A 13,070-nucleotide genomic window follows, 5' to 3' on the forward strand; every position below is an offset into this window, starting at 1 on the left:
GAGCTGGACGGAAACAAGCAGGAGAGGTGAGTGAGGCTGCTGGCGATTTCCCCATATTAATACCTGTAAAGGCTCATGCACACGTAACTGCTGAATATTCTGCAGCGAATTGACAGCACATGTGCGCGTCAAATCGCTGCAGAAACACTGCATAATGGATGCAGTTTTTCTTTACAAAAAATGCCGATTTCCTGCGCTCTGGCTGCTGCCCCCACCATAGACAGAGTGGGAGCTGCATCCATAGCGCACGGAATAATTGACATGCTCATTTTATGAACTCACAGATTTGGGTCAACATTTTAGCACCCAAATCACTGCGTTCATAAAAGCAACGTGCGCACGTGTCATGCACAGTCTACATAGATTGTGCAGGGGACGCAGGACGCATGCATTTACTCTGCAGTGCTATACGCAGCGTAAATGCATGGAATTACGCAACGTGCGCACGAGCCCTAATGCGTCTGTGTCTGCATGTGTGTCAGTGTATATGACTGTGCATATATTTGTCTGTTTATATGTATTTTTCTGAATTTGTCTTCAAATATGTATATATAAGTGTGCCTGTATGTGTGTGTGCATGTCTGTGTGTGGATGGGGCCCACTGAGACTCTTTCACCCGGAGGCCACAAAGACCTGGAGCTGGCCCGGGCTGCCTTACCATTGGGATCAATAAAAAATATGTGAGTAAGGTTCTGTACGCACGTTGCGTATTTGCATGCAGTTACGCTGCGCTTTGTAGCGCAGCGTAACTGCATGCGTCCTGCGTCCCCAGCACAATCTATGAAGATTATGCAGGAGCTGTGCGCACGTGGTGTATTAGAGCGCAGCGATTCGGCTGCTGCCTGAAGCGCTGCGTTCTAAGAAGTGACATGTCACTTCTTTCATGTGCTTTGGATGCAGCCCCTGCTCTGTCTATGGGAGGGGCTGCACTCAGAGCGCATGAAATTGGCTTTTCATTACGGACTCTTTCTGTAGCGATTTGAAGCGCACGTGTGCTGTTCAAATTGCTGCAGAAATTTCTGCAGAGACAAACGCAACGTGCGCACATAGCCTAACTCTACTTTCTGTGTATAAGTGACGGATGTGAGTTATTATGGACTGGATCTGTATTGTAGTGCTGTAAATCTGAATGTGGCAGAACAGGATCAGATAAATGTTCATTGGATTTATATCTAAATGCTACGGTTCGCGCTCTACTGTTATGGCTAAAAATGTTAACGTTATGGGGCCCCCACCAGATTTTCTGCCCAGGGGCCCCCACCAACCTTAATCCGGCCCTGGTTCCACAGACACCGATTTTCTAAAGCCCAGGGTAGAGGCCTGTGCCCTATAGCCCAATTCCTCAACCCCTCTCCGCAGGCTCTGAGATGAAGATGGCACCAATTCCTCAGCCCCTCTCTGCAGGCTCTGAGTTGAATATGACAACGACACAGCAAGCTGGCTCTGTTATTTTCATTGCCTGGAAAGCAGCGTTTTAAGGTGAGATCCCCCCTAACTGGTTTCCCAGACAAAGGGAGAAAGGACGCTGCAGAAGGCTCCCAGGCCATTTACAGTATTTATGTGCAAGGAGCAAGGATCCTGCACACACAGTGTTAACTTTTCTCTAGCTTGCTGGCTGGGGGGAAGTTCTGCTGTTTGCAGAAAGTCCTGCAGATAACTTCCCCCCCCCAGCCAGCAGGGGGAAGGCCCAGGGCTCAGGGACTCACGCTGATAACCACCGCTGACAAGCTGTGTGCTGACTGTAGAGAGAGGGAGGATAACTATCAGAAGCTCCCTTCCCGCCGTTTTTTTTTTTTTTTTTTTTTTTTTACTACCCACAGCAGGGGGGGGCACACTGACTCATCTTCCCGCTCTTTTAGCGCTAAGCCCCGCCCCCCAGGGGAGCGTGCAAGATCTTCATAGAGCTTAAGCCTTCCTGAGGACAGGGTCATCGGCTGATTCTGGTGAGGTGCTTGCTATCACTTGTAGCTCTGCTGAGCATTGCTCCCCCTCCTGGCATACTCCTATTAGGAACATGCATAATTCAAAAGGCACTAAGAAGGCTAAGGCTCACATAGTCTATTATTCAGCCTGCACTGCCTGCCACGTTGAGCTACCACGTAAACACACCTCTTCTCTCTGTGAGTCCTGTGCCCCTATAGCCCCCCAAGACCCCCCTGCCACCACCGCCGCAACCGGCAGCCCAGAGCCTAGGGCCCCCAGCCCACCGGAATGGGCACAGTTTCTGTCCCAATCCATGGAAAAACTGTCACAGAACCTGGTTCTGGCTATGCAATGTCGTCCTCCACACACTTCTGGGTCCCTGGACGGAACGCAGCCTGAGGATACCCCTATGGAGGATCCTTCTGAGGTAATCCAGGCACATGCTTCACCGGTTGCAGGGATCAGGAAAAGGGCACACGGCCGGGTGTCTCCAGCGGGTTCTCCCTCGGGAGCACACAGGGCAGGCTCTCCCACACGCTCCACGGCTTCTGAAGAGCTCGAGGAGGGAGAATGCTGTTTGTACCAGGAGGATTCCTGGGTTTCATCACCCCAGATGATCAAACTGCAATAGACTCCCTTATAGCAGCAATCAACCAAACTCTGCATGTGGAGGATCCCCCATCCACTACCACTGACCATGCGGTCTCCTTTAAGAGGGCAAGGAAACCCCAAAAGGTTTTCGCTGATCACCCAGAGTTTCAGGATATCCTCATAAAGCAAAGGGAGAAGCCTGACAGACGCTTCGGTAACCGAAAACTCATGGAGTCTCAGTACCCTTTTGCCTCACCTGCCCCTAAGGGCTGGGCCGATCCGCCCTCGGTCAACCCCCCGGTCTCTCGCCTTACCACAAAGACACTCCTGTCTTTACCCGATGGTTCTTCCATTAAGGACCCGACAGACAGACAGGTGGAGCACCTCACCCGCTCTGCTTTTGAGGCTGCGGGTTCCTCCCTCTCGCCCTCCTTTGCCTCTGTGTGGGTTGCAAAGGCGATCTCGGTCTGGGCAGAATCCCTTAACACTTCGCTTGAGGAATCCCAGTTCACTCAGACCTTCACAGAGGTAACAGCTCAAATTGCCGCTGCGGCGGAGTACCTCATCCAGGCCTCCATGGACGCTGCTATTTGCACAGCGTTTGCCGCCTCAAATACCATAGCCATCCGTAGAGCTCTCTGGCTCCGACAATGGCGAGCGGACTCTGCCTCCAAGAAGTCACTCACGGGCCTTCCTTTTTTTCCAGACCGATTGTTTAGCGAACGTCTGGACAAGCTCATTTCTGACGCCACGGGAGGAAAGAGTACCTCCCTCCCCCAGCTGAAGCCCAGGACGTCCTTCACCAGACGTCCACAGTCCTCGTTCCGCTCCTTTTGGAAGTCATTTGGTTGGTCGACATCCCGTGCTGTCCCCGCCACCAGCCGCGGACTACGCAGGGACCGACCTTCTCAGCCCTCCCCGAAACCCACTTAGTCATGGCAGCCTAGACCGAAACAGTCCAGGACTAGGGAGACTCGGCCACGACGTTTTCCCCCCTCATGACTCCTTCGGCGCCCTGGAAGACACACTCATTGTAGGAGGTCGACTGCGGCTCTTTCAACACATCTGGGCTGCTGCCTCAGACGACACTTGGGTGCGAGACCTTGTGTCTTCCAGTTACCACATAGAATTTCGGACCCGACCCCCGAGTCGTTTCTTTCTCTCAAACCCCCCAAAGACTCGAAAACGACGCAAAATTTTTTTCTCAACAATCCACTCGCTCCAAACAGCAGGAGTGATAATACCTGTCCCAGACGACGAGAAGTTTGGGGGTTTTTATTCCAACCTCTTTGTGGTCCCCAAAAAGGATGGGTCAGTTCGACCCATCCTGGACCTCAAACACCTAAACAAACATGTGCACGTACGGAGATTCAGAATGGAGTCCCTAAGGTCCATTATTTCATCCATGGTCGAAAGGGAATTCCTCGCCTCCATAGACATCAAGGACGCGTACCTGCACATACCCATCGCCCCAGATCACCAAAAGTTCCTACGCTTCGCAATTCAGGACTCACACTTTCAATTCGTAGCTCTACCCTTCGGCCTTGCCACCGCACCAAGGGTCTTCACCAAACTCATGGCGGCCGCCATGAGCGTCCTTCACGCCAGGGGAGTAGTCGTTCTCCCTTACTTGGACGACCTCCTCATCAAGGCCCCCTCCTTCCGCGACTGCTCAACCAGCGTACAAATCACTGTGGACACCCTATCCCGCTTAGGGTGGCTAGTGAATCTGGACAAATCATCCCCAATCCCATCACGATCCATCACCTTCCTGGGCATGTCCCTGGACACCCGTCGGGGCTTGATCCTTCTCCCTCAGGACAAGGTGTTCCCTCTTCAACGAGCGGTACGCTGCCTTCTATGTCCTCCGTCTCGCTCCATTCGATTCAGCATGAAAGTGCTCGGCAGGATGGTGGCGGCTATGGAAGCAGTACCCTTTGCTCAACTGCACCTCCGCCCACTGCAGCTAGCCCTTCTAGCGGCCTGGGACAAGAGCCCCTTCTCCCTGGACAGACATCTTCACCTGACGCCTTCAGTCAGGTACGCACTCCGCTGGTGGCTTCGGTCCTCATCCCTATCGAAGGGGAGATCTTTTCTCCCAGTGAACTGGCTGGTCCTGACCACGGACGCCAGCCTCCTAGGCTGGGGAGCAGTGTACTGGCACCACACTGCTCTAGGACGTTGGACGCCCCAGGAGTCTTTCCTCCCCATCAACATCCTGGAACTCCGCGCGATCTTCCTCGCGCTCAGAGCGTTCAGCCCTCTGCTAACGGGTCGTCAGATTCGAGTCCAATCGGACAATGCGACAGCTGTAGCCTATATCAATCGGCAGGGGGGCACCCGCAGCAAAGCGGCTTATCTCGAGGCCCACAAGATCCTCAGCTGGGCCGAATCGACGGGATCAGTGATATCAGCGGTACACATACCGGGGGTAGAGAACTGGGCAGCAGACTGTCTGAGTCGCCAAGGCCTGGCTGCCGGAGAATGGTCCCTCCACCCAGATGTGTTTCTACACATCTGCACTCGCTGGGGCACACCAGACGTGAACCTAATGGCCTCAAGGTTGAATGCAAAGGTACCCGCGTTCATAGCCAGGTCACGCGACCCGCAGTCCATCGGCGCGGATGCTCTAGTCTGCTCCTGGCACCACTTCCGCCTGCCTTACATATTTCCACCTCTACCCCTGCTGCCGCGGGTAATCGGGAAGATCAAGGCAGAGGGAGTCCCGGTGATACTGATAGCACTGGACTGGCCCAGGCGCGCCTGGTACGCCGAATTAGTACAAATGGTCACAGACGCACCGTGCCGCCTTCCAGACATCCCAGACTTGCTGACCCAAGGGCCCATTTCCCATCAGAACTCCAGAGCCCTGAAGCTGACGCCATGGCCATTGAGACCTGGATATTAACAAGAGCGGGATTCTCCTACGCGGTTATTGCCACCATGATCAGCACCCGAAAGCCTGCTTCAGCCCGCATTTACCACCGTACATGGAAAATCTTCCTTTCATGGTGCAGGGAAACTAACGTCCAGCCTATGCCTCTGGCCATCCCCAGAATTCTCGACTTTCTACAGTCTGGCTTGCAAGCGGGGTTGGCTCTCAGTTCCCTTAAAGGGTAGGTCTCAGCGCTCTCAATCTTCTACCAATGCCGCCTGGCTCAAAAACCGCAAGTCAAGACCTTCCTCCAGGGCGTTTCCCATCTAGTTCCCCCGTACAAACGGCCGCTGGAACCATGGGACCTCAACCTCGTTCTGGACTGTCTCCAGAGGTCTCTCTTTGAACCTCTCAAGGAATCCTCCCTTGCTCTTCTGTCCTGGAAGGTAACATTCTTAGTGGCAATTACGTCCATCAGACGGGTTTCGGAGCTGGCAGCACTCTTGCCGTGAGCCTTTTCTGATCTTTCACCAGGACAAGGTGGTTCTGCGCCCTCTCCCGGATTTCCTTCCAAAGGTTCTTACCCCGTTTCATTTGAACGAGGACCTTGTTCTGCCTTCCTTTTGTCCACACCCAGTTCATAGGGTAGAACAGTCTCTGCATTCGTTAGACCTCGTCAGAGCTCTCAGATATTACATATCCAGGACAGCCCCATTTAGGAAAACATACTCTTTGTTCGTCATTCCTGAGGGGCCTAAGAAGGGACAGGCAGCTTCAAAGGCGACGCTGGCTCGCTGGATTCGCTCTGCGATCCATGAAGTCTACCGCTTGCAACTCAAGCCCATTCCTAGTGGGCTGCTGGCTTATTTCATGCGAGCAGTTGGCGCTTCGTGGGCCATTCGGCATCAGGCTTCAGTGGAACAGGTGTGTAAGGCTGCGACCTGGTCTAGCCTACATACATTTTCAAAGCATTACAGTGTCCATACCCAGGCTTCAGCTGAGGCAAATCTGGGTAGGAAAATTCTGCAAACGGCCTTGGTTCTCTCAGCACCTTATTTGGTTATGACTCTTCTTTTCTCATGTTCCACTGAGAAGTTTTTACTGTTTTTTGTTTTTTTTTTTCCTCCTACTGCTTGTGTACTAAAACTGAGCTTGCCTGGCCCGGCCAGGGGGTGTATACTGCAGAGGAGGAGCTATGCTTTTGCATCTATTTAGTGTCCTCCTATGGATAGGCAGCATAACACCCATGGTCCTGTGTCCCCCAATGATGGCTAAGAGAAAACGATTTTACGGTGAGTACACAAAAATCCGTTTTTTCCTCTGGAAGCACCGGTGTCACACGGACCACACACTGATGTGACATCAGTGTGACATGTACTGGAGAAAACACAGGTGACTTAAAAGTAAAGAATTTTATACTTACCAGTCTCCGGCGCTGCGGTCTCTTGCTCTGCTGCTGCTTCTGGGTCTGCTCATTGTATATTCACTGCACTCACCATGGACCCGGAAGTAATGCCAGCGCTGGACACAGGTACGTATACCAGCTCATGCTGTCCGTGTGCTATCCGGGTATCAGGGAAAGCACATATAAACCACACATAATGCACCTCACCATGGAAATATGAAAGAGGCCATTTGTGCAGTGATGGGCCCCTTACACAATAGCCAGCTGCTGACAATCGATGGCTCAGCCGATCTTTCTCCCGGTAGCTGCCTACTTTATGCACACGCCAATTGCTCCTGTGTTCTCGGAGATTCTCTGGTGGCACATATTCTACTCCGTCAGGGGTCAGAAATGGTTAATAGGTGGGGGAGCTATGAATCAATCTATCTTAAAACATATCCCTAGTAAAGGTTATCAATATCTTAAAGGGGTTGTCCACACGTTATCACCAATCCACTGGATAAGTGATAGCTTACTCATTGGTGAGAGTCTGATGTGTGCAACCTACATCGATTCCCAGCAAGACTTTTTTATATGTTATAAAATGGAGCAGGCGTTGGATGCTTGACCATCGCTTCATTTATTGTCTATGGTGCTGCCAGAAAAAAACGAGGGCAGAACTTGCCACCCCCCATAGGGAATGAATGGAGCTGCGGCTGCAAATTGTAACGAGGATAAAAGTGCCTCGTTGGGGATCAGTGCAGGTCCCAGCAGTTAGACAACCCCTTTATTCCTGAAAAATCCCTTTTTAGCTATGAAATGCTGTGAATAGAGGGGACTGCTCTAGATCGGTCCGTAATGAGTGACAGGGACACCATTTTCCTGTTCCTAGACGCGGTTGCAAGTGCTCGTGCATCCATTGCTGCGGAGAGACTTCAATTAGAAAATGACCTGAAGAATATGACCCTGGAACTGGAGAGAACCGAAAGAAAAGAGGAGGAAATTGAAAAGATGAATGTATTTTTAAGGTAAATTTGTCTTTACAGTCACTATAATCTACAGCCATTAATCTTCATAAGGCAGTGCCAAAAACGTTCTGTGCAAAACATCCAGGAGCAGCGTGGAGTGTGGATCTACACTCCGAACATGCTGTATTCTGTATAGAAATATCAATAGCTGCAGCTTAAAGCATTTTTTTTTAACTTACCTGGATGTATTTTTGGCTAAAATGTATGCACTTGGAATTAATTGAGACTTTTGCACCACTTGACTTTTACAGGCGTTGTTTCCTTCCACATGAATGTCAGTGAGCTCCTTTTGACGGGATAGTTTATAATAGTTATAGATAGTTTAAACAATAAGCACATAGAAGGTCAGGAAAAAGACAGACAAAACCCCCCAAAGAATTTGCCGTCAGAACGAGCTCACTGATGGATTCTCAGTAAATGCAGCTAGCAATAGACAGTGCAACTCCGGGTCTATAGAAGGAGAAAGGTGCAAAATTAGTTTATTGCAAAAATAATCATTTAGCTCCAAATAGATGCATTAAGGCTAGTTTCACACTTGCGTTGAACGGTATCCGTTGCATTACGCTGTGTGACGGATGCAACGGATGTGTTAAATATAGTGGCACAACGGATGCTGCAAAACAACGCAATCCGTTTTTTTTTACAGTTTACCGGCGGCAGACTATTGTGAACGATCAGCTGATCGCTCACAGCAGCCGGTCGACGGGTGATCAGCTGATCGCTCACAGCAGCCGGTCGCTGGGTGATCAGCTGATCGCTCCCCGTAGCCGGCCGCCGGGTGATCAGCTGATCGCTCACAGCAGCCGGTTGCCGGGTGATCAGCTGATCGCTCACAGCAGCCGGTTGCCGGGTGATCAGCTGATCGCTCACAGCAGCCGGTTGATCAGCTGATCGCTCCCCGTAGCCGGCCGCCGGGTGATCAGCTGATCGCTCCCCTTAGCCGGCCTCCGGGTGATCAGCTGATCGCTCCCCGTAGCCGGCCTCCGGGTGATCAGCTGATCGCTCCCCGTAGCCGGCCGCCGGGTGATCAGCTGATCGCTCCCAGTAGCCGGCCGCCGGGTGATCAGCTGATCGCTCGGCCGCCGAGAATGTGTGCGGTGGGTGGAGCCGAGCGGGGCCATGGCGCTGGGGACAGGTGATTGTGTGTGTGTGTGTGTGTGTGTGTGTACATACATGCGGAGTGGAGTGTGGGAGGGGGCGGAGCCAAACGGGGAAGTGTCAGGCTCCCTGCACACGTAGCGAGGGTAAATATCGGCAAAGCACTTTGGTTGGTTACCCGATATTTACCTTGGTTACGGGTGCAGGGAGCCAGAGAGGGCATGCGAAGTGAAATCAACAGATTGCGCTGCTCAAAAAAAGTTACATGCTGCATTCCTCCCGCCCAGCGCAGCGTCAAAATAACGACGCTGCGTCGTCCAACGGATGCAACGCTGACACTTGCGTTACAGTGCGTCGTCCATACAAGTCTATAGAGAATAGCGCAGTGCGTTAACGGACTGCGCTATTCTCTATAGTGATGGACTCCGCTGAACGCAAGTGTGAAAGTACCTTAAGTAAAATAAAATATCTTTGAAATTGTCCATATTCTTTAAAGAGCATTTATTTAAGAGCCCCATTCTGCCTATGAGTGCCGTCCCAGTGGACAGATTCTTTGAATAGGTCATAACTTGTTTTCATTTGACAATTCCATTTGAAAGGGATTATTCTCACGTTATTAAATTGCTTTATGGTAAATAGTTAGCACGAAAATATGCAAGTTTGAAATTGACTTGATTTTTCTATTTGATGAGTCTCTTGCAATTATTGCTTTTATCTTACATAGTGTATTGCTGGTTTCCATGGAGCTTGGCCACTATTGCCTGCCCACACCTTGGCAGAGTTTGCATAGTAGGTAATGTCTCCACTGGAATGTAACTCGTAACATACCAGCTACCTTTGATTTCTATACAGCAAATATCTGCTCAGCAACCTTTTCCATTCTCTCAGCTCCTGACAAGCTGCTGTTATAAATCTTGCAAAATCAACAGCCGACATCTTTCAGAGCAGTTTTCTTAATCACTGCTCTTACTGTTATGAGCAGTGTGCTTGTTTAAAAGTCCCTGTTATCTCTATATGTAAATACATTGATAACTGTGTAGCACATCCTGCCAGAAACCAGGGAGTAAAGGTACTGTCACACTAAGTGACGCTCCAACGATCTCACCAGCAACCTGACCTGGCAGGGATCGCTGGAGCGTCGCTACACGGGTTGCTGGTGAGCTGTCAAACAGGCAGATCTCACCAGCAACCAGTGACCAGCCCCCAGCGCCGCGTGGAAGCGATGCTGTGCTTGGTAACTAAGGTAAATATCGGGTAACCAACCAGATATTTACCTTGGTTACCAGCGCACACCGCTTAGCGCTGGCTCCCTGCACTCCTAGCCACAGTACACATTGGGTTAATTACCCGATGTGTAGTCTGGCTATGTGTGCAGGGAGCCGGCACTGACAGCGTGAGAGCGGCGGACGCTGGTAACGAAGGTAAATATTGGGTAACTAAGGAAAGGGCTTCTTGGTTACCCAATATTTACATTGGTTACCAGCGTCCGCAGAAGCCGGCTCCCTGCTCACTGCACATTCAGATCGTTGCTCTCTTGCTGTCACACACAGCGATGTGCGCTTCAAAGCGGGAGAGCAACAACTAAAAAATGGCCCAGGACATTCAGCAACAACCAGCGACCTCACAGCAGGGGCCAGGTTGTTGCTGGATGTCACACACTGCAACATCGCTAGCAACGTCACAAAAGTCGTGCCTCAGCAGCGATGTTGCTAGCGATGTTGCTTAGTGAGACGTGGCCTTAAGGAGACTGCATAGCTCTGAGCTGCTCAAGAGACAACGTGAGAATACCAATAAGGGATGAAGAGGTTTATATGCTACATCTGGAAAAAAATCAAAACAAAACGGAGCGACAATTAATCGGCACAAATGCATTAATACACAACTACTGAATTACCTTCATTTGTTGCTTCAGCATTGGGATGTTATGGGCTGATGTGTATAATGACTGACTTTATTCACAGTCAACAGGGGGAAACATTATGGGACAAACATCAAGAAGCAGTCGATCTCCTAAACCAGCAGATGGCAGGCAAAGCCCATCAGAGCATTCGTGTAAATGAGACCCACAACAAGCGCAAAGAAGCCGAAGAAGCCGTCATTGAATATCAGAACAGGACTGAAGACCTGGCAGAGGATATGGCTACAGAGAGGCAGCAGTTCATGGAGGAGACGGAGAGACTAACCGCGGAGGTGCACATAGTCCATACATATGCATATTACTTTCCAAAGCTCGGCAGCGAAAACCAATTTCATTCTTCAGTTGTAGTCACTTCATGAGTCCCAACATTATCTGCCACTTACAAGTACATTGGAACCTCGGTTTATGAGTAACCCGGTTTGCGAGTATTTCGCTATACGAGCAAAGCTTGCTGTAAATTTGTAACTCAGTTTACGAGCCAGCTTTGCCGTACGAGCAAATACTCACTGCACACACTTCCGGTTCCGTACTTTCACCGTGCTCTGATCCGCTCTTGCAGTCCGTACAAAGACGCAAAAACACGCACGCACACACACATTATGCTCACCTTATCTTCCGTTCCAATGCCGGCCTCCCGGTTCTTGCAGTTCGCCAGTACAGGATGTGTATTGGGTAACCCAACGCGACGATGGAGGAACTTCCGCTGTCAGCCGCTACTCAAAGGCAGCGCGCTGACCAATCAAAGGCAAGCAGCTCCTGCCTTTGATGTCAGCGCTCTGGCACCGGAAGCTCCGGGGCATTGGTCGCGATGGTTACTCGATACACATCCTGTACCGGCAAACTACAAGAACCGTGAGACCGGCGATGGAACGTAAGGTGAGCATAATATATATGTGTGTGTGTGCGTGCTTGTGTTTGTGCATGTGTGGAATAGCACAATAGGGAACCAGGATGGGACATTGAACAAGTTGTGGAACGAATTGTCTGAGCTTGCATTATCTCCTATGGGAAATCTTGCTTTGCTAGACGAGTAACTTTGTTTACAAGCACAGTCCCAGAACGGATTGTTCTCGTAAACCAAGGTTCCACTGTACTTGCTTTTATCCAGGTTGTATAAGGCTATGTGCCCACGGGGACAGTGTCCTGCAGATATATCCGCAAGACATTCCACAGGAGCTCCCAGGAAACAGCACCACAACTTTTGTTTGTTTCCATGCTGCGGAATGTCGTGTGGATATGCTGCGGGCATTCTGCATTGAGGATACCGTACCATGGCTTCGGCACTGCATCCTCAATGCAGAACAAGTGCTGCAGTGATCGGGGGAGTTCATACTCACCTTCATCACGCAGCACCTCGCTTTCCGGCAGCTGGGTCACTCTCTCAGCGTCTGCAGAAGAAGGTGGGCGGGCCTGAACTAGCTCCGGCTGTCACATGACCGGAGCTCGTGCAGGCTCCGCCCACCTCTTCCTTCCTGTAGTACCTGGATTCACCGCGCTCCTGTACACCGGACGGAGAAAGTGACTCCGGTGAGGCAGGTAAGTATATGGGACCCTGCGGAGAAATCTGCAACAATAATTGACATGCTGCAGATTTTTCCGCACGGAAATCCGCACGATTTCCGCTGCGTAAAAATCCACAGCGTGGGCACAGCATTTCCCAAATGCCATAGAAATGGCTGGGGAGTAGCTGTGCTGCAGATTTCTGGAAAATCCGCGGCTTTTCCTTGAGAAATCCGCGGCAAAATCCGCGCATTTTCCGCAGCATGGGCACATAGCCTTATAGTGATTGCTATATTTGTTTATATAACAGGCGATAGCTTGTAATGATAAAAAATAAATGTTATTGGACATAAATAATATTGACACTTGTTAAATCATGTGGATTTTGCTGCAGACTAGCACAAGTTTTAAAACGTAAAAAAATCAATAAAATAATATTTATTCACTTATATAAGCGCCATTAATCCCATAGCGCTTTTTACATTCATGAGGAACACTGTCCCCACTGGGGCTCACAATCTAACTTCCCTATCAGTATGTCTTTTGGAGATGAAGATACTCACTCCTCCCGCCCCCCCCCCCCCCCCCCCCCCCTGCTGATGATACCTTTGCTCTTAGGGTGCGCTCACACGTATGACTCGCACGAGTATGGATCACGTGGACGGCTTCTCTCCTGACAGGAGCGGGACCACTGCATGTATTTCTATGCAGCTGACCAGCTCCCGTCCGGAGAGTGTGCAGCCGTGCCTGGTG

The 13,070-nt window shown here is 50.7% G+C and overlaps 1 protein-coding gene across 4 annotated transcripts in view; it reads left to right on the forward strand.

Moving 5' to 3' along the window:
• The window catches only part of CCDC175 (coiled-coil domain containing 175), a 148,383-nt gene that overhangs the window by 18,767 nt on the left and 116,546 nt on the right, over positions 1–13,070 (forward strand). For all 4 annotated transcript variants that reach the window (XR_012727806.1, XR_012727807.1, XM_075331171.1 and 1 more), the window contains 2 exons: positions 7,666–7,801; positions 10,861–11,089. Coding sequence is in view for 2 of the 4 variants with exons in the window: in XM_075331171.1 (XP_075187286.1) it covers positions 7,666–7,801; positions 10,861–11,089 (365 nt within the window). In the remaining 2 variants the exon portion in view is untranslated. The remainder of the gene's footprint in view (positions 1–7,665; positions 7,802–10,860; positions 11,090–13,070) is intronic.

This window comes from Anomaloglossus baeobatrachus, chromosome 12 (assembly GCF_048569485.1).
Source record: "Anomaloglossus baeobatrachus isolate aAnoBae1 chromosome 12, aAnoBae1.hap1, whole genome shotgun sequence".
NCBI lineage: Eukaryota > Metazoa > Chordata > Amphibia > Anura > Aromobatidae > Anomaloglossus > Anomaloglossus baeobatrachus.